The sequence below is a fragment of the Diabrotica virgifera genome, chromosome 3 (assembly GCF_917563875.1).
Source record: "Diabrotica virgifera virgifera chromosome 3, PGI_DIABVI_V3a".
Taxonomy (NCBI): Eukaryota; Metazoa; Arthropoda; class Insecta; order Coleoptera; family Chrysomelidae; genus Diabrotica; species Diabrotica virgifera.
Genome location: NC_065445.1, coordinates 133,266,716 through 133,285,914, shown reverse-complemented (window position 1 = coordinate 133,285,914; position 19,199 = coordinate 133,266,716). Strand labels below are relative to the sequence as shown.

The following is a 19,199-nucleotide window of genomic DNA, read 5'->3' as shown; positions in this document are numbered from 1 at the left end:
CAAACGTATAAAGATGAGATGCTTATTTAATATTTTATCGACAAAATATAATTTTTTTTTTCATAATCTTTAAATTTTGAAAAAAAAAATAGTTATAATACGCTGGTCTAATTAGTAAAGTACAAAGAAAGGTTATTTACCAGCAATTTTATTGCTGGAATCGAATTATAAGATCCTATGTATTATTAATATAGGTATGCAAAGTCCGCAAATAGTGTGCTACTTTTTTTATAAACAAAACGGCGCCGACAAATCGTATTTTTTTCAATTATTGCTCTATAACTCCGAAGATTTTAACTTTACACCAAAAACACTCAAATAAAAATCCACCCCAATTTAATTCTACATAGAAGCAAGTTTTTTCCGATTTGCTCCGACGAAAATTTTCCTCGGAAAATGTGGGTTTTCCCAACAAAATCTCGAATTTTCAAATAAATTTTTTGGGCCACTCCTCGACACCTAATATGGTAAAAGAGGCAACCGATTATGTATGTATGTTTTTGGGCCAGCAATTATTTATCAATAATTATATAGCTTGGTGAAATAAAAGCTTTCTTGGTGTAGATTATAAATTCAGAAGCCGGTGAAAATGAAACGAATATTTTAGCAACAATTCAATTGTTAATTAACAATTTACAGTCGCAATAACAACCAAAATAATGATGAGACATTGATCAAACTTAGAAAGATTATAAAGGTGTGATGCCTATTTAATATTTTGTTGACAAAATATAAATTTTTCATTTTTTTGCATAATCTTTAAATATTTAAAAAAATTGTGATAAAAAAATTAACATTTCTCAGAAATTGTTTATTATATTCTAATTTTATAAAATACTTAAAATGCGTATTTCATAGGTCTTGAAAATGAATGCTTTAAAAAAATTTTCCAACCATTTGCAAAAAAGTTATGAAACAGCAAAGTAAATATACGATTTCTCCGTTATTTATAATTTGTTTTAATTGTTTCAAAGCTTAAAAGTGAGTCTATGGTACAATCTAATTACTCACAAAGTATGTAAAAAATTAGGGCAATGGTTATATTTTAATCAAAGATTAAAAATACTTTTTTTTTGTAATTTTTAGCGCAAAAGTAGGCCTGATACAGAGTCGGAGCTAAAATGTTCACTCGAAGCGACTGACACGCAGCATATATTATTTATAAAAGTGTACGTCTCGCGCGGCCGGTCGTCGCTCCGAGTGAAAATTTTAGCTACATTACTGTATTATTCCACTTTCGCGCGTGTAAATTGCAAAAAAATATATTTATAATCTTTAATTAAAATAGAACCATTAAACTGATAATCGATATTTTTTTGTAAATAATTAGCTTGTACTTTAAACTCACTTCTACGCTTTAAAAGAATTAAAAAAAATTATAAACACCCTAGTAATCGTATGTTTACTTTGCTGTTTCATAACTTTTTTGCAAATGGTTGCAAAAAAGTTTTAAAGCATTCAGTTTCAAGAAATTTGAAATGCGCATTTTAGCTATTTTTTAAAATTACAATATAATAAAAACTTTCTGAGAAACGTTAATTTGTTCATAACTATTTTTTTAAACATTTAAAGATTATGCAAAAAAACAAAAAATTTATATTTTGTCGACAAAATGTTAAATAGGCATCTCATCTTTATAAGATTTCAAAGTTTGATCGGTGTATCATAATTATTTTGGTTATTATTGCGACCGTAAATTTTTAATTAACAATTGAATTGTTGCTAAAATATTCGTTTAATTTTTATCAGCTTCTGGAACTATGATCTAAACCAAGAAGGCTTTTAAGTCACCAAATTATTTAATTATTGGTAAATAATTACTTATTTAAAACTTTATTTGAAAATTAAAGATTTTGTAAAGAAAACCCGCATTTTCCGAGGAAAATTTTCATCGGACCAGATCGGGAAAAACACGTCTCTATGCAGAATTTAATCACGGTGAATTTTTATTTGAGTGTTTTTGTTGTAAAATTAAAATCTTCGGAGTTATAGAGCAATAATTGAAAAAAAAACACGATTTTCGTGCGCCATTTTGTTTATAAAAAAAGTAGCACACTATCTGAGGACTTTGCATACCTATATTATTAATATATACAGACGATAAGATTCGATTCCAGCAATAAAATTGCTGGTAAATAACTTTTCCCAAAAATGGCCTATTCTCCGATAATCAGCCCAGACTATTAGTGGAGGTTGGGTTGAGGGGTGTCGCAAAAAAATAGCAAAGTCCCAAGGGCGTCGCAGTACGAATAAGTTTGGGAAGCCCTGCCTTAGTCTTTAGTACTTTTGTAAGACTACAATAACGTTATTTTCCTATCCCTTTGTCCATTGGTATGTTTGTGTCATATAATAAAAATGTATTACAGTGGAACCTCGATTATCCGTCTCTCTATTAACCGTCACCTCTGTTAACCGTCAGGGTCCATACGTTATATTGACTACATAACTAAAAATTTAGTCATCAATTCATTTTGTTTGAGCATTGCGATAAGCCAAACGAAATTTGGTGGCAGTTATGCCACCACCGCATTTTTTATGTAAATAATTGTTGTTCTTATTCAGGGCTCTGGATTAAATTTCAATTTAAATAGGTAATGATAAATGATGCCGTGCTTTTAGAGTTCTATTTTTAGAATCGCAAGCCGAAAATAAAAACAAGCCGGCACAATAATTATTAGATTTGATGATTTTACGTCTATTAAGAAATTCAGCTGTTGCAAAATGTGAAGTAACAATAAAACAAACAAAGATTTCGGAATATTTTAAATCAAATTGATTCGACTGTACTAACGTAAATCCCTCTTATATTGTCAAATAAAATATTATACAAATGCAATTTGAGAGTTATATGTACTATGAATTTTTTTTTAATGTTCTGTTAACTGTCTTTTCGATTATTCGTCATACTGAAACAAATAAAAGAAAACTTCTGTTGGAGTGAAAGTAAAAAGAAAGATATACTCCAACAGAAGTAAGGAAAAAGAAAGTTATAACCAAATAGTTGTGGCTATTATGAAAATAAAAATGAAGTGGCTTCAACGTTGAGAAGCCGAAGTAAGAAAAAATAATACTTTGCAGTAGTACTGAAGAAAGGTGGATTAAAAGGGATAGAAGTAGAAGTATGAAGAGACAGAGGCAAACTGAATAGAATTGGCTAGCAAGAGATGCAAGACAAGAGAACAACTTGACAGTCAAGGATGGATACGGCTCGTTTGCATGCCTGTCGAAGAACAGTAGCTCTAAGTAGATAGTAATGATGACTAAAAGGTGAAATAATAGAATAAGAATAATGTACTGAAAATGAATGAAGATGAATAATTGCTAAAGAGAAACAAAATAAATAAAACTAACAAATCATGGGCGCCAAGAAAATGATCTTCGATCACTCTCCCTGGTATCTTATACTGCTGTCAAATATTAAATATATTATTATTAAATCTGTAATAATGAACATAAAGGAATAATAAAAATAAATGATATACAAAATAAGTAAATATTTATTAAAAATAACTACTAGATGTTTGACAATCTCTGAGTTAACCAAAGTGCATATTATGCTGTGACTCTTAACATGACAAAAGTTATACAAAAGTTATATCTAAGATAACAACAATAATGTTACCTGTTACAAAATTTAATAAGTACCTCTTACTTACATATAGGGTACAACTCACATGAGATTTCTACCAAATGGTTATAGTACGCCTGCTACGTACAACTAAATTAAAACCGACAAATATTAAAAGTAATATAAATAAATAGGCACAAGCCTGACGAAGAGAAAATACAATGATGAATTAAGCAAAATTAATTAATAAAAGTTATAAAAATGAAGCTAAGATAAATACCGAAACGATGACCTAAATTTACCGAACAAATGGAATAAAGCGAATAAATAATAAATATTTGGGAAACAAGCAAGTAATATTACAAAATAAATATTAAACCAATAATAAAGTATAAAACCCTAATTGTCTAGGCATGATTACCTTGTGCACACAAGTAACTTACCATAGATAATAGTTTGGGAACCAAATACACTAATATTCAAATATGTTATAATAAAAACCAAATGTAAGCTAAATTGGAAAAAAATATTAACAAACATAGTGCATTAACCAATTGTCTGAAATATAAACACTATAATTACTCAAATCACAAACTTTAAATGTTCCCAAACCAATCCCTTCATCGAAAGACTTCAAGGTAAAGTCTGATGCTACAATCCATAAAATTAGCACCAGAGGAGGTGCTAAACCATGTTTCCTGTAGGTGCAGGTAGAAAGATGACAAAAATGGGACTGGAATGTCCCATAGCTTGCTCCCAAATCGACATACTCCCAATGGTGACTTGACTGTGGCTGTAGTGGTTTCCCTAGGTGGTCAAAGGGGCTACGACTTCATATTATGATTTCTCCCAAATGGCTAAAAAAACATTCCCAGTTTTATTTCCCATATAAACATGAGCAAAAAGTAAAGGGAAGAAATAAAGAGAAAACTTTTTTTAAGAAAAAAAAGTGACCATTAAATGAAACAAAAACTAATCTCAGGTAACCTTGAAATATTTTGAGTGTGAAGACATGAACAAATAATGACATTGAATTTGAAATTGGAACATAGGATATGATTTATCTGAGAGAATATGATATTGTAATATTGAATTTATAAAAATATTGGATGTTCAATAACTTTAAAACCTACAGGGAAGTAATGATAATTATTTCCAATATTAATTTGAGGACTTCAGAAATGTTTGGTTATGTAAAAACCCAAAACATATTAATATACTTATAATTTCCCTTGAATGAATATTAAATAAAATCAAAATAATCCACATAACTTCACCTAATAAATGGACTAAGAAAGTTTAACAATGGGGCTAATATTTTAATATTCAAGGCTAACAAAAAAATTATTATAAAAAAGATTTTATTATCGGTGATTTTTATTCCAATTCCAGAAGGAGTTGTGTTACCCACATGTCTCCCTACTGCAGACAACCCTTGGTGGTAACTTTTTCACTTTAAAACTGATATAAATAATAAAATAATTATGATGGAAATCCACCGCCATTTTATGGTACCAACTACCCACCTCACAGCCACAAGTCAAGTAACGAACATTCCTCTCACTTCAAAGTGGAGAACCTCAAACGACCACAGAACATGAATTAAATGTCACGGAACGATTCGACAAGTGTTCCGTGGACGTCGACGTGTGACGTCACGTAAGTGGTCCTATACGAGAAAGTTACAGAAATTAATTAAGCGATCAAGAGAAAATAATTATAAAAATAATTAAAGCGCTAAAAATGATATTATAACGGGTGGACCGTTACAATACCCTTGGTCCGGTGCCCTGACGGATAATCGAGGTTCCACTGTACCTCTTGTATTTGGACTCTGTCAAATGCTTTATTTAAATTATGATATACTATATTCTAAGAATTTTTTTGGTATTTACTATGAAAATAACATTTGTGTAGGACTATCTGGTCGTGAACCTTTTCTGCTCTGCTTCAGAGTTATTCTTTGGTTATTTTCAATTGTTAGTATTATTATTTTTAGCATTAGTCAAAAAAATTTAAAATGGTCAAATTTTATATAAAAAGTGTCTATATATTTTAGGTTACCAAATGCAATGGGGCTCATGCCACATCTTCAGTCGTTCAAGATTGAAGGCAACAAATTAAAACAAATAAGGCCGGATATCATCCATACCGGTACTAACAGAATTCTTCGACATTTGAGAGAGAAAATCAGCGACGAGGAGTTACAGATATTATCCGTTCCATCAGATGTATCGTACGATTGTAAAATATATCCTGACCGGTAAATCATTTATTTAAAATTCACTATCAGTATTCTTACAGTACATAAACTTCACTCTTAAAAAAAAACAGTGAATGTATTTACCATAGTACATACCTCTCTATTACCATGGTATCTCCTATAGTAAAAAATATTGTACTATATTAGAAGAAGGAACAGAGGTTTATGTGTCTGTATATATACAGATATATATTTTAGCACACATGGTGTTGACACTAATTTGTACAAAGGCCTCGTTGCTAAAATCGGAACTGGTGGTTCTTTGGATCTTCCTTACTAGCTCAGAAATAGAAAATAAAATTGGGAATAAGAAAATTAGGGAGATGATAGCTACTAGAGATGCTAGATAAATAAAATTAAGAAAACAAGCTAGAAGCAATTTTCCAAAAAGGGCGCCACTTGTCTTTTCTTAGACAGACAAAGAAAACTCGTAAAATCAAGGCAAAATACAAATGTAGGCAGGGGCGTCATTTTACAGGGTCAGGGGGGCCATTTGCCCCCCCCCTGACCCTGAAAATGACTGAAATTTACAAAAAAATACATCAATTTTATTACTATAGTATTGTATAATGTATTGTATATACAGGGTGTTTCAAAAAGGTATGTCATAAATTAAATCACGCATTCCGAGTACAAAAATAAATTGATTGAATCCAACTTACCTTAGTACAAAAGTGTACACAAAAAAAGTTACAACCCTTTGAAGTTACAAAATGAAAATCGATTTTTTTTTATATATCGAAATCACTTATAGATTTTTCATTGAAAATGGACATGTGGCATTCTTATGGCAGCAACATCTTAAAAAAAATTAAAGTAAAATTTGTGCACCCCATAAAAGGTTTATGGGGGTTTTGCTCCTTTAAACCCCCCCCCCCAAACTTTTTTGTACGTTCCAATTAAATTATTATTGTGGCACCATTAGTTAAACACAATGTTTTTAAAACTTTTTTTCCTCTTAGTACTTTTTCGATAAGCCAGTCTTTATCGAGATATTTTGAATATTTGTCGAATCCACCACATATTTGTATATGGTTAAGTACGTTTATAGAGACCTGTTAATAATCTGAAAATTTATTTATAATTTACATTTTTAGGTATATTTTGAAGAAGAAGCCACATCTCGATAAAAGGTGACTTATCAAAAAAGACTGAGACAAAAAAAGTTTTAAAAACACTGTGTTTACCTAATGGTACCACAATAATAGTTTAATTGGAAAGTACACGAACATTTGGGGGGTTTAAAGGAACAAAACCCCCATAGAATTTTTATGTAAACATATTAAAAAAGAAGCCGCATCTCGATAAAAATTGGCTTATCGAAAAAATACTAAGAGGCAAAAAAGTTTTAAAAACGTTGTGTTTAACTAATGGTACCACAATAATGAATTAGTTGAAACGTACCCAAAGGTTTGGGGGGTTTAAGGGAGCAAAACCCCCATAAAATTTTTATGGGGTGCAGAAATTTCACTTTAATTTTTTTAAGATGTTGCTGCCATAAGAATGCCACATGTCCATTTTCAATGAAAAATCTCTAAGAGATTTCGATATATGAAAAACAATCGATTTTCATTTTGTAACTTCAAAGGGCTGTAACTTTTTTGTGTACACTTTTGTATTAAGGTAAGTTGGATTCAATCAATATATATTTGTCCCCGGAATGCGTGATTTAATTTATGACATACCTTTTTAAAACACCCTGTATAATGCTTGCCTCCCCAATCAAAATTTCAAATGACGCCCCTGAATGTAGGCAAACAAATAGCAATTAGCAATTACACTTACCTTATTTAGTCTTACTCAAAATTTTGTTGTTTAAAAGAAAGGAAGATTAATTATCACCAATAATAAACAGTAGAAAATTGTTACTTACTTACAATATTTATTATTATTCAAAACAATTTAGACATACACAAAAAATTACGCGATTTACCTCTTTAAAGCGGAGAACACATCTAAGCGACCACGATCGCATCTAAGCGACCACGATCGCGATGGTGATCTGGGATTCTGTAGAAAGCGAACATATCGGAGCGATAGCGACCTGCGATTTCATTAGTATAAAAATAATACAGTTGGAAATATTGTATATAAAATGTCCGATTACAAGAAGAAGAAGCACTGCTTGTTGCAGTATTGTTGGACGAAAAAAGACAATTCATTCTAATTTGAAGGCATGTAACCTTCATTATTCAAAATTAGTTCGAATAAAGAAAGAAATTTAATAAAAGGTATACGTGGGCGTTATATTTTTTCCATTTACAAATAAAGACATTTATGCAGTTTATTTTGCAGAAAAAGAAGAGATGTTTGGGAAGGTACATGGCATTAACCTGAGGTACAAGCAATAAGGAGAATTTCATAAATTGTCGCCAGAACTTGGCAGACATGTATAGACCGTTTCTATATTATATATTTTAGAATGAATTTAGAAAGATTTTGTAAACCATTTATTTTTAGTACCTATGTTTTTATAATCCGGGTGGGACAGATCGAAAAATATATCATATTTTTTTACGTCCGACACGTAGAACATGTCAACTGACAGGAATTATATTGGTGGTAAATAGCAGTCTGATTTTTGCATGAGAGTTTAACAAAAGAGTAACAAATCAATTGAAAGTTCTGTCCGACAAAATACATGGGACGTTTTCGTAGTCTGACGTTCGAAACTTGTAACCTGTTCCACAATTAAAACTTCCCCTGTTCCAGTGGTCTCGTACATCAAAGTTTGTCGTTGTAAAAAATTTTCAGCTTGCTATTAATAAACTATTTTTTGGGATCCAGGCCTAATTGATTTTGTAATTTACTCGTTGTAGAATTGACATTTTCGTTTGTTAGTCAGTGAACAGTAACAAGGCGACTCTATAAATATTCTAAATGGTCAATATTATTTGTAATTATTCCGCAATATATTTATGATAATATGGACTGTCTAGGCACCTTTTTATTGTGCCTGACCATTCGAGATATGTCAGTGTATGATATGGCGTAGATAATTAAAAAATATTGTTTTTCTTTTGCTCAGGTATACTATGAGAAATGGAAACATTTTAAATTTGGCATTGAAGAATATTTCTGATGTTCCTGAAGAATGTTTTATGGAAGCGAAAGAAGCCAATGTCAGTAACGTCGATTTGTGTAAAAACAAATTTGTAGACATTCCACACGGGTAAGTTCACTTAATGTTACTTTGAAGACGGTTAGTTTTTACCCCGACCCAGATGATATACATGAATACACCATGAATCTTATGCACCTTTAAGTGAATAAGATTTTATTATCTGGATTATGTCATTTGTGCGTATTATTTTTGTTTATTTACTCATTAGCCGGATCAAAGAACAATCTGACCCCAAATAAAAATAAAGAAAAGATGAAAATTTGGGAATAGGTAGCTGAAATTGTCTATTATTATATAAGAAAAAGTTTGGGCAATAAGGGTTGGTTTTTCATTAAATGTGCTGTATTTCGGAAAATAATGCATTAATCATTTTTTTAAATAAAACATTTTTTTCATAAAAATTTTTATAATAATTTAAATTAACATTCCTTTTAGATTTACGTTCTAAAATAGCTATATAATATTTATATTTAAAATTGCACAACATAGTCCATTAACTAACGGTAAAATATTACAAAACCTACAAATTTTAAGCAACCGCTTGAATTGACATGAAATTAGGCGTACACATAGCTAACATGTCAAAGAAGAAAAGTGATATTGTAACATATGTGCGCTTTTGTTCGGGGGATGACTAACACCTCTTCTTGCCGATGAAAAAACAAATGTTCAAACTAATTCCGGAATTATATAAAATGACTAATTCTAAGCAACTTTTGTTCTATAGAGTTTTTTCACTAAGTCAATACTTTTCGAGTTATTTGCGAGTAAATATCTTCATTTTTCCACAAAAACCATGTTTGTGGACGGTTTTTCCCAAATAACTCAAAAAGTATGTATTTTATCGAAAAAATATCCTGAGCAAGAATATCGATCATAAAAAAGTGAAAAAAATGATGTATGCAGAGTTGTAGCTAATGAAAGTAGGTTCTTATTCGTAAAATTCCAAATTGAATTTTTCAACGTAAAATAACCAAAAATGAAGCACTTTTCAAGGACAACTCATTACAACTTTTTTAAAGTGTATAAAAAAAATTATTTTTGTTAAAAAAAAAACTTCTAACATTAAAAGTAAGTGAGTTACGCTCAAAGTAATGTTGGTCCCTTTTATTTTTTGGTAAAAAGTATCCTGAAAATTACCCCCTAATTAACTTCCCAAATAAAATTAATCGTTATCGCTTCACAAGTTACTTTGCTAATGTATTTTTTATAATATATTACAGATATATATTTATAATATATTACTTATTACAGATCATATTATGATCTGTAAATTTCATTTGTTCAAAGTGCTTATTTTTGAAAAAGCTGTAGTTCAAATTTTGAACAGCCTTAGTATAACCAACTTTTGCCTAACAGGAAAACAAAAAATCCAAAATATTCAGAAAAGCAAAACGTACATTTTATTACTCTTTGAGATTTTTTGAGTAAGTATCACTAATTGTTTTTAAGTTATTTTGGAAAAAAGGAAAAAAAAAATTATTTTAAAACCAATTTTTTTTTAATTAGCACTTTGAACCGATGAAACTTGCAGATCATATAAACAATACACGAGTAAAGTAACTTGTTAAGCGGTAGCGAATAAGTTCATTTGGGATGCTAATTTGGGGGTGATTTTTACGATTTTTTTTTTGCCAAAAAAAGGGACCAACTTTATTTTGAGCTTAACTTACTTACTTTTAATGCTAGAAACTGTTTTAAAATAGAAAAATCAAGCTTTTTGGTTGTTTCGCGTTGAAATATTCGATTTAACGAATAAGAACCTACTTTTCATTAGCTACAACTCTGCTTGTGCTGGGTCTACAGACTTCATATATACACCATTTTTTTTCATTTTTTTATAGGTTATTCGCTGTGTGCAGGTACTTAAAGGGGATACGAGAAACGATCGTGCACGACTAGCGGAGAAATCTTGCAACTTTCTTTAATTCATATTGTCAATTGAATTTGTCATTACATATTTCATATCTACTGTGATTGAAGAAAATGGAATTTCGCAAATGCTATGTTATAAATTGTAAAAATACAGCAAAAAATTGTCAATTTAAGTTCTATTCGTTTCCAACTTCTAAGCTCAAATTAATACAAAGAGAAAAGTGGATTTCCATATAATGTTTACCTTTTAATAACATAACCTCAATCTTACTTTTTCTTCTTATTCTTTTTGGACTATGGCCTTGACAATTATCCAGTAACCAGGACTAATATAATTGGAATCTATATGATTAAAAGGCAGGTTTCGAGCATCTAGTTTATTAAATCTGGCCCAAGTATACTTTCGCTATCTTAGCATCATCAGGGGCATTTCGTCAAATTAGGAAGATATCCCAGCAAATTGCAACATTGGCAAGAAATTTTAAAAATTTGAAACTAATAAATACATATAACACACACTGGACAAAGGACCAACAGATCAAAATGAATTAAATAAAAATTATGCTACATCTTAGCAAGTCAAAATGAAAGAACAATGAATGACACTGGAATGACACATACATATTCTTTTTGTAATTATACATTCAATTTACCGTGCATTTCTCGTAGCCTCTACCGATAAGGTAGAGTCGTGTTGATGAACTGCAGGCGCCCATATAATTGGTCAATATAATTAATTAAAAGTGCTACAAATGTTGCTGAGCTATGACACTATTAGATGTCACTCTTCCGAACTTGCATGGTCCCAATAGTTTTGTTAAGAATATGTCTTTCGAAAAAATACTTTAGCGAAAACCGTCTAAAAACGTGTTTTTTTTATTAAAATAAACATATTCACTCGTAAATAACTCGAAAAGTATTGACTTAGTGAAAAACTCTATAGAACAAAAGTTGCTTAGAATTAAACCGTTTATCCAAATCCGGACTTATTTTAAACGTGTGTTCCCCCCCCCTGATAAGGGGCAACTTTCGACAACGGCGTAACCAGGATGATCCTGGTCTACTAGAACTACTGGAAGGTCTCTGGGGGTATGGTGTTAAGCGTATAGAGCTCAAAGTACATCCCAATGGAGGGGGGTTATAACCCCCAAAACACACCCCCCAGGTTACGCCTATGATTTTCAAATTAATTGATACAAAACAAATATAACCGAAAATAATAACTAATATTGCGGCTGAAACAAAAAAGAAGAACTTCTGTTGGAGTGTAAGTAAAGAGAGTGAAAACTCCAACAGAAGTAGAAAAAGAAACTAACTTAATGGGAGCTATTGGAACAAATATGAAGAGAAGGGGTGGTAAGGGAAATACTAAGGAAAACTGAAGTACTTGTATGGGGGGATAATGATAAAATGATGATAATGATGATGTTGAGGAAAGGAGAATTAAAAGGGATAGAAGTAGAAGTATGAAGAGACAGAGGCAAACTAAATAGAGTTGGCTAGCAAGAGATGCAAGAGAACAACTTGACACTCAAGGATGGGTACGGCTCGTTTGCATGCCTGTCGAAGAACAGTAGCTCAAAGTAGATAATAATAACTAGCAAAGGTAAATACTGAGATAAGAATAATGTTCTGAAAAATGTATAAAGATGAATAAGTGCTAAAGAAGAACCAATTAAATAAAACTAACAAATGGGAGTATGTCTATTTGGGAGTAAGCTATGGGAGCGTTCCAGCTCAATTTTCGTCTTGGCACCTGGGCCTACAGGAGGCATGGGGTCGCAACATCCTGATGCTCATTTTCGAGGATGCAACCGCAATATATAATTTTCCTTGAATGAATATTCAATGACATGTAATAATCTACATAAAATCCAAATAATGAGTTGACTAAGAAATTTAACAATGAACCTAATATATCAAATGTTCCATCACAAAAAAACCAGGCTATATATAAAAGAATTATTATGAAAAAATAAATATTTTACCGGGTGATTCTTATCCAGATTCCACTTGTGTTTTACACTTCTCTCCTTTCTCCAAAACAACAATTGGTAATAACTACTTTTCACTTTAAAATTAAACTGGAGATGTTAAATATAAATAATTTAGTTGAAATTATCAACCCGCCATTTCGTCGAGACAGCCAACAGCCAAGTGGCGAACGAGATGCGTTTCTCCGCCAAGGTAAACGTCAAATTCTCTCAGAACACGAAATAATTCTCGATAGGTGGCGTACATAGTACGTTCCATCACCGAGGTATGACGTCACGTAAGTAGTCCTTTACGAGAAAATTAGAGATTTAAATGAGATTAAGGGAAAATAATTATAAAAATAATCAAAGAGCTAATTTCGTAACGTGAACCGTTACACGGTGCTGAAAGACAAACGATTAAGCATATGGTGGAGGAATGCCCCATCAGACAGTACAGTGGCAATCGGTCCTATTTTTTTAGTGGCTACCAATGAGTCAATTGAATATATTTCCCAACTAACTTTTTGTTTATAAATATTGATTATTATTTATAATGTATTGTTATCATTATTATCTTTATTTGTATACAAAAACTGTGATATAGCCATACGCTAAGTAAAAAAAATAAATATAACCGAATATACCGTTTTCAAAATGTTTGGTTTTCAAACCCTATTAAAAAAGGGCTATATGCTTTTTCTCATGAGGATCTTTCAGTGCGTCACAGTTTTTCGATTTCTTTCTAACGCATTAAATTGTATGTGACAGAAAAAACGCACGTCAGTGATTACATTTCGTCGGTGACATTTATAACATTTATTCTAGTTGTCAATAGATGTCGCTATAATCGAAAATAAAATAATTTGCGAGTTATATAATATATCTACGAATATAATCTGAACAATTTAAAAGACTATACAAATAAAAGAAAATACCATTTTATAAATGCAATAAACACAATTGATTTGTTTTTATGCCAAATTGCAAATAAAATTTGACAACTGTCAGATTCAACTAAAATGTCATGTCACTAAAATGTATATTATCAAGGACTTACCTATTTTTCTATCATTTGTGACGCACTGAAAAATGCTCATGAAAAGAAGCATACATAAAATAGTCAGAATATAAAAAAATTAGACCAATGTTGTAAGGTTAAATCACTGTAATGGCTGTTTTTAAAACATTTTTTTGATTATTTCAGTAGTTTCAAAATACAGCACTTTTAATGAAAAATTAACCGTTCCTGCACAATTTTTGCAAAATGAAGGGGATGTATTCGCAAATTTTGATTCTTCCTTTTTTTTTTGAGGTTTTCGTTTCAAGTTTTGTGTTCTTTGATCGGGCTACATGGTTTATCTTGTTACAGAATATTTACTAATTAATTATGAAATTGACGGTTACTTGGTTTAAATTCATCTTCAATAATGAAAAATAAAATACAACACTCTTTTTAATTTCAACAGAATGTTGTCACCGTAGCAAGTTTAGCTGAAACTTCAGCGTTCTAACCTTAGCTCTATCTCTCTCTTGTCATTCCCTTATTCTTGCCCAATTCCACATCTCAAAGGCATCAACTTTTAAAATTACATTATTTCGTTATAAACTTTATTACTAGATGGTATAAAACAAAATTTTGAATACAATTAATGAAAAAATTCCCCAATGGCTCAGTAGTAAGAGAGGCTACCTTTGGACCCAAAGACCGTGTGCTCGAATCCTGGCTGAGTGAAAAATTTTCTCTATTAAAAAATTTAATAAGTGAAAATAATTTATTTCCTTGTGGGATCGGTACTTACCTGAGGAACCGCAGACGTTCGGATACTATAAAGCATAAGCTTCTCTTTGTAAAGACCATGAAGTCGACTTGACTAACTAACAAGACATTTACTTAACACACACAGTACACATTACTTCCCTGAGCTAGTGATAGTAATAACGTGGCTACTATGTTGTGACTGGCTGATTGACTGATTTTCTATGCCTTAAAAAGGTAATGAAAGGCGTGTGCCATCTCTTATGGTCGCTAGTCGTCTCCTCCGGTGGGCAGATGCACCGGTCCAATACCGGTACCATTTGGCTCACACTGTTGTCACAGTCACTTTGTTTCTTAGTCAGTGGATTTCAAACACCTCACATCCCAATATATTCAAATTAAACTGACAGATGACTACTGATTTGATTTGCTATATCGGTATTTTACTATTTTAGGTTAAAACTACTATCAAACACTTTAACAGAACTCAACATGTCCTGTAATCGGATAAGCAACGTACCTGAATTCCTTATGGATCTTACCAAATTGAAATTCTGCGATTTGAGCAAAAATCAATTGGAGGATTTGCCAGATTCTTTGTCTAGTCTTGTATATATAAGAGAATTAATTTTAAGTAACAATAGGTAAGTTTTTATTTGGTTATGTAAACTAAAATCTTAGCGTTAAAATTTATGTGAATACAAATTACTCCTGTTCTGGAGTCCTAATATTGAATTCTCCATTTTGGATTACCATAGCTGTTAGTGAGCACCTACATTGGATCCGTATTTCTCCGATCCGATCCGACGTCGACGTCGGATTGAAAACAAACTCAAGGTATTAAAGCGAACAGATATCTCGGGAAATAAAAGTTGTCACTGCGCCGAAACAAATTTGAAAGTGGGGGTGGAGCAAAGTCATTCGTGAGTAGACGTTAAAGAACGATCTACTCGAAATGTTTACAGTGTTGCATTGTTTCTTTTACTCACGGTATTTAAATGTGATTATGTATTTTTTTTTTTCGTTTTTTTATTGTTGATTCTACGTTTTTTATTTGTGTATTCTGTTTTAATTATTATAGTTTTATTCATTTAATGCAAAAGTTCTTTTTGGAACTCTTAAATTAAAAACTGTAAAGGTAAGTGACTATTAATAATTGTAATATGTATAAAAAAGTAGATATAGCTAAATTAGGCATTCCAAATCACGTGATATAATATGGCTGCTGGATGGCGAAACTGTCATCCATAGGCGTATCCAAGGTTTAAACCACTTCATATTTAATTTGCTATCACAATTTCAAAAATTTCGCTACACAATTAACAAAAAAACAAAACCAAACAGGATATTCTTTACAAATTTGTCAATATTCAAGGTAAACATTAGATACGCCATGACCAGCCCCCTTAACTATGTCTATGGCCATGTCAGTTTGGCCATCCACCGGCCACCACTGACAGTTCATTGGAATCCCTAATTAGTGTTATTTAATTGTAACATGGAGGTTAAGATCAAATTATCCGGACAACCTGTTAATAGTCAAAGTCGAGAAATAATTGCTAATGTGTTAGCCATTATGAAAAAGGAAGCTGAAGAGGGTGTCACAATAGCTGATCGTAGCATAAAAGAGCGTGTGGTAGCAGCGACAGGTGTTTCCGAAAGTACAATAATTTATAGAGTCTCAGTTGAACAAACTAAAATTAAATAACAACTTATGTCTTATGGAAAGTAGTAAACAAATACCTATACCATATTTTATATGGTATCCATAGCAACTTCTTTATGCTGGCACTAATGGAATACAGTCGAACCCGCTTATTAGAGTACCGGTTATAGGAATATCCCGGTTTATGGAATATAAATTCGAGGTCCAGAAACGTTTCCATTTACTCCTTAATAAATTTATCCGTTTATTGGCATACGTATTCATAAGACAATACCGTTTATTAGAATAATACTTCAGGTCAACGAATAAATTTTTACCTATAATTTCGAAACTCCTAAAAATTTAAATTATGTCTTGTACTATAATTTCTCGCCAAGGGCTTTCGAAGGCCTGTAGTGCTGTTTTCTTTATATTATTTGGGTTTGTCAGATAGGTAGTAAATATTTTATTGCGTTGTTATGAGTACCAATTCAATCGTTTACCGACAAATTCAGTCGTAAAATAATTTCCTTTGTCTAGAAACTATACATACATTGCCACCCAGTTGACTGTAATAAAATTTTTAAGAAACAGTTCGCCCATCCTAATACCTTGTAAAATTATAAAACGTGTTCGGGTGGCCAAACCATTGTAAATTTTTCTAATTTTTATAATTCAGAGCAACAAAAGTAGTCAAGTGGAGGACGTCGAGCAGGGAGGATGTGCTACGCGTAGTGCCGCTCGTTTGTCGAGGGTTGAAGTCTATAAATAGACCGTAGCGAAACGACAAGAACCACGAAGCCAAACTTGTATGTAGTTAAACCGAGGGAATTTATTTTTATTGGATTCTCTGGGAGGCTACATTCAAGACTAGCAGAATAAGTAAAACGGGTGCGGCCCGTTCGGGATACTCACTGTGTTTCGACTGGAATGACAATGTAAGGTGTGGATTTTTTGGATTTCACATCGGACAGACTCGGCCCCAGAACCAGTGAGGTGAGAACAGCAAGAGGATCCCTCGCCTAGTTCTGTCTGGGCGAGTGAACTTCCGCGGCAAAGGTTCCTGGGTGGCTCCCAGACACCGTGCTGACAACGGGTCAGACGGCTGAAATAAAAGCCTTCTTTCAAAAATAGGATTTTCGCCCCCAAAATGCCCTTAGATAGCCGTGACAGATCACGGTCACCCCCTGACCGACAGGTCAATCTTCATGGTGGTTCGAAATATTCGAACCACAACATTTATAACGACCTCCCCGCCGACGACGGCTTCGAAACAGTCGAAGAAAAATTAGACAGCGGTAAAGATAACCAAAAAGTAAGCAAGAGTGACGATTTTAAACTTCCAAAATCTAACGAAGTACCCATGACGACAGATGAAAAATTCATCCAGGTCAAACCGAAGTCCCAATCGACCAAAAGAGCTCGCACGACCAACGGTAGCGAAGACGATGCCAGTGAAATAGCAGCACTGAGGAAGCAATTACAGCAAAAAGATGAGGAGATAGCCCGCCTACAAACAAAGATTGAGGAACTTAAGGAAACAATGGAGAGGACGCAACAAAAAATCATGGGCCACATCGACAGTAAGTTTGATCAGATGCATCAGCTGAAAAAGACAGACGTATGGGAGAGCCAGGCAACGGATGCCATGAAGCCACACATCCTGGAACAAACAACAGGATGCCACGACAGGACAAAGGGTGCCGTATCAAGGACACGACCAGAGGAGAAAAATACTCCCAAGCCGACCCAAAGGGAACAACAACCCAAAGCGACCCCAGCCAAAGAAATAAAACCGCAGCCCGCGAAACCCAAAAACCGCGAAGCCTTCCCGTCACTCCCCAAAAAAGACGACGACAACCGTAGTCGTCAGGGCGGTGATGCTCAACAAGAAGAAATGGACACTGGCGAGATACCAACCCCAGCCAATATTCCCAAATACCTAGGAAAGCCTCCAGTGATTAAACTGCAGAGCGTCAACGAGACCGGACCAATACTGACGATAGCCCAAAACTCCAGGGTCATCACGAATAATAAGCTATCAAGGAACGGACGGGAAACACTCATCCAGGCCAAAAATCCAGACGACTACAGGATGATGATCAAAATTATAGAAGCCTATAATGCAGACATCAAACCCATCCAATGGATCGCCTTCCCACTAGAGGAAGACATCAAACCGAGACTGGTTCTGAGAGGGCTACCGTCAAGCATCAAAGACACCGATGTTACCAACTACCTCATAGAAGAATATGAGATAACCTGCGAGTCAGTTAAAAACATGAAGTCCAGGAAAAGCGACAGAAGACAACTCCCGATGTTCGTATTGACGGTAGAAAAAGAAGACGTCCAAAAGGCGCTGAGCATCACCGGTCTGATGAATATGCGCGTCGTTGTAGAACACCTACGTAAACCGACAGGGCCCACACAATGTTTTAATTGCCAAGGCTACCACCATGCACAAAGAGCATGTTTCAAGTCACCTAAGTGCGTAAAGTGCGGCGAAGACCACCATACCAGAGACTGTAAGATGCCCAGGGAGCAGAAGGCAAAATGTGTCAACTGCAACGGACAACATCCGGCCAACTACAGAGGTTGCCCCCGATGCCCCACCTGGGGGAGACCCCAGAGACAACAACAGCAGAGACGACCACCACAACAAAGTACGGCAGGACCCACGTACGCACAGACAGCGTTGCAACAGCCAACAGAGACCAGAAACACAATCCTGATCTCAAAACAACACCAAGACGAACTAGCAGGACTAGTTAGAGAACTGGTCACTCAAATGGTGCACAGCGCGATCAGTGATATTAAGTTAGCACTGAACTAACTTATATTGAAAGGGGATACTTGAGGATAGGCTCCTGAAATCCAGGAGGAATTAGGACCAACCAAGACATCTTGGACGAACTGGTCAACAGGTACGAAATGGACGTCGTAGCTATCCAGGAAACTAAACTTACGAACACCTACAACTTGAAGTTTCCCG

The 19,199-nt window shown here is 33.4% G+C and overlaps 1 protein-coding gene across 2 annotated transcripts in view; it reads left to right on the top strand.

Moving 5' to 3' along the window:
* Positions 1-19,199, top strand: part of LOC114336382 (leucine-rich repeat-containing protein 40-like) — a 97,229-nt gene that overhangs the window by 42,656 nt on the left and 35,374 nt on the right. For both annotated transcript variants that reach the window (XM_028286740.2, XM_028286739.2), the window contains exons 7-9: positions 5,628-5,831; positions 8,860-9,003; positions 15,018-15,206. In XM_028286740.2, coding sequence (XP_028142541.1) covers positions 5,628-5,831; positions 8,860-9,003; positions 15,018-15,206 — 537 coding nt within the window. The remainder of the gene's footprint in view (positions 1-5,627; positions 5,832-8,859; positions 9,004-15,017; positions 15,207-19,199) is intronic.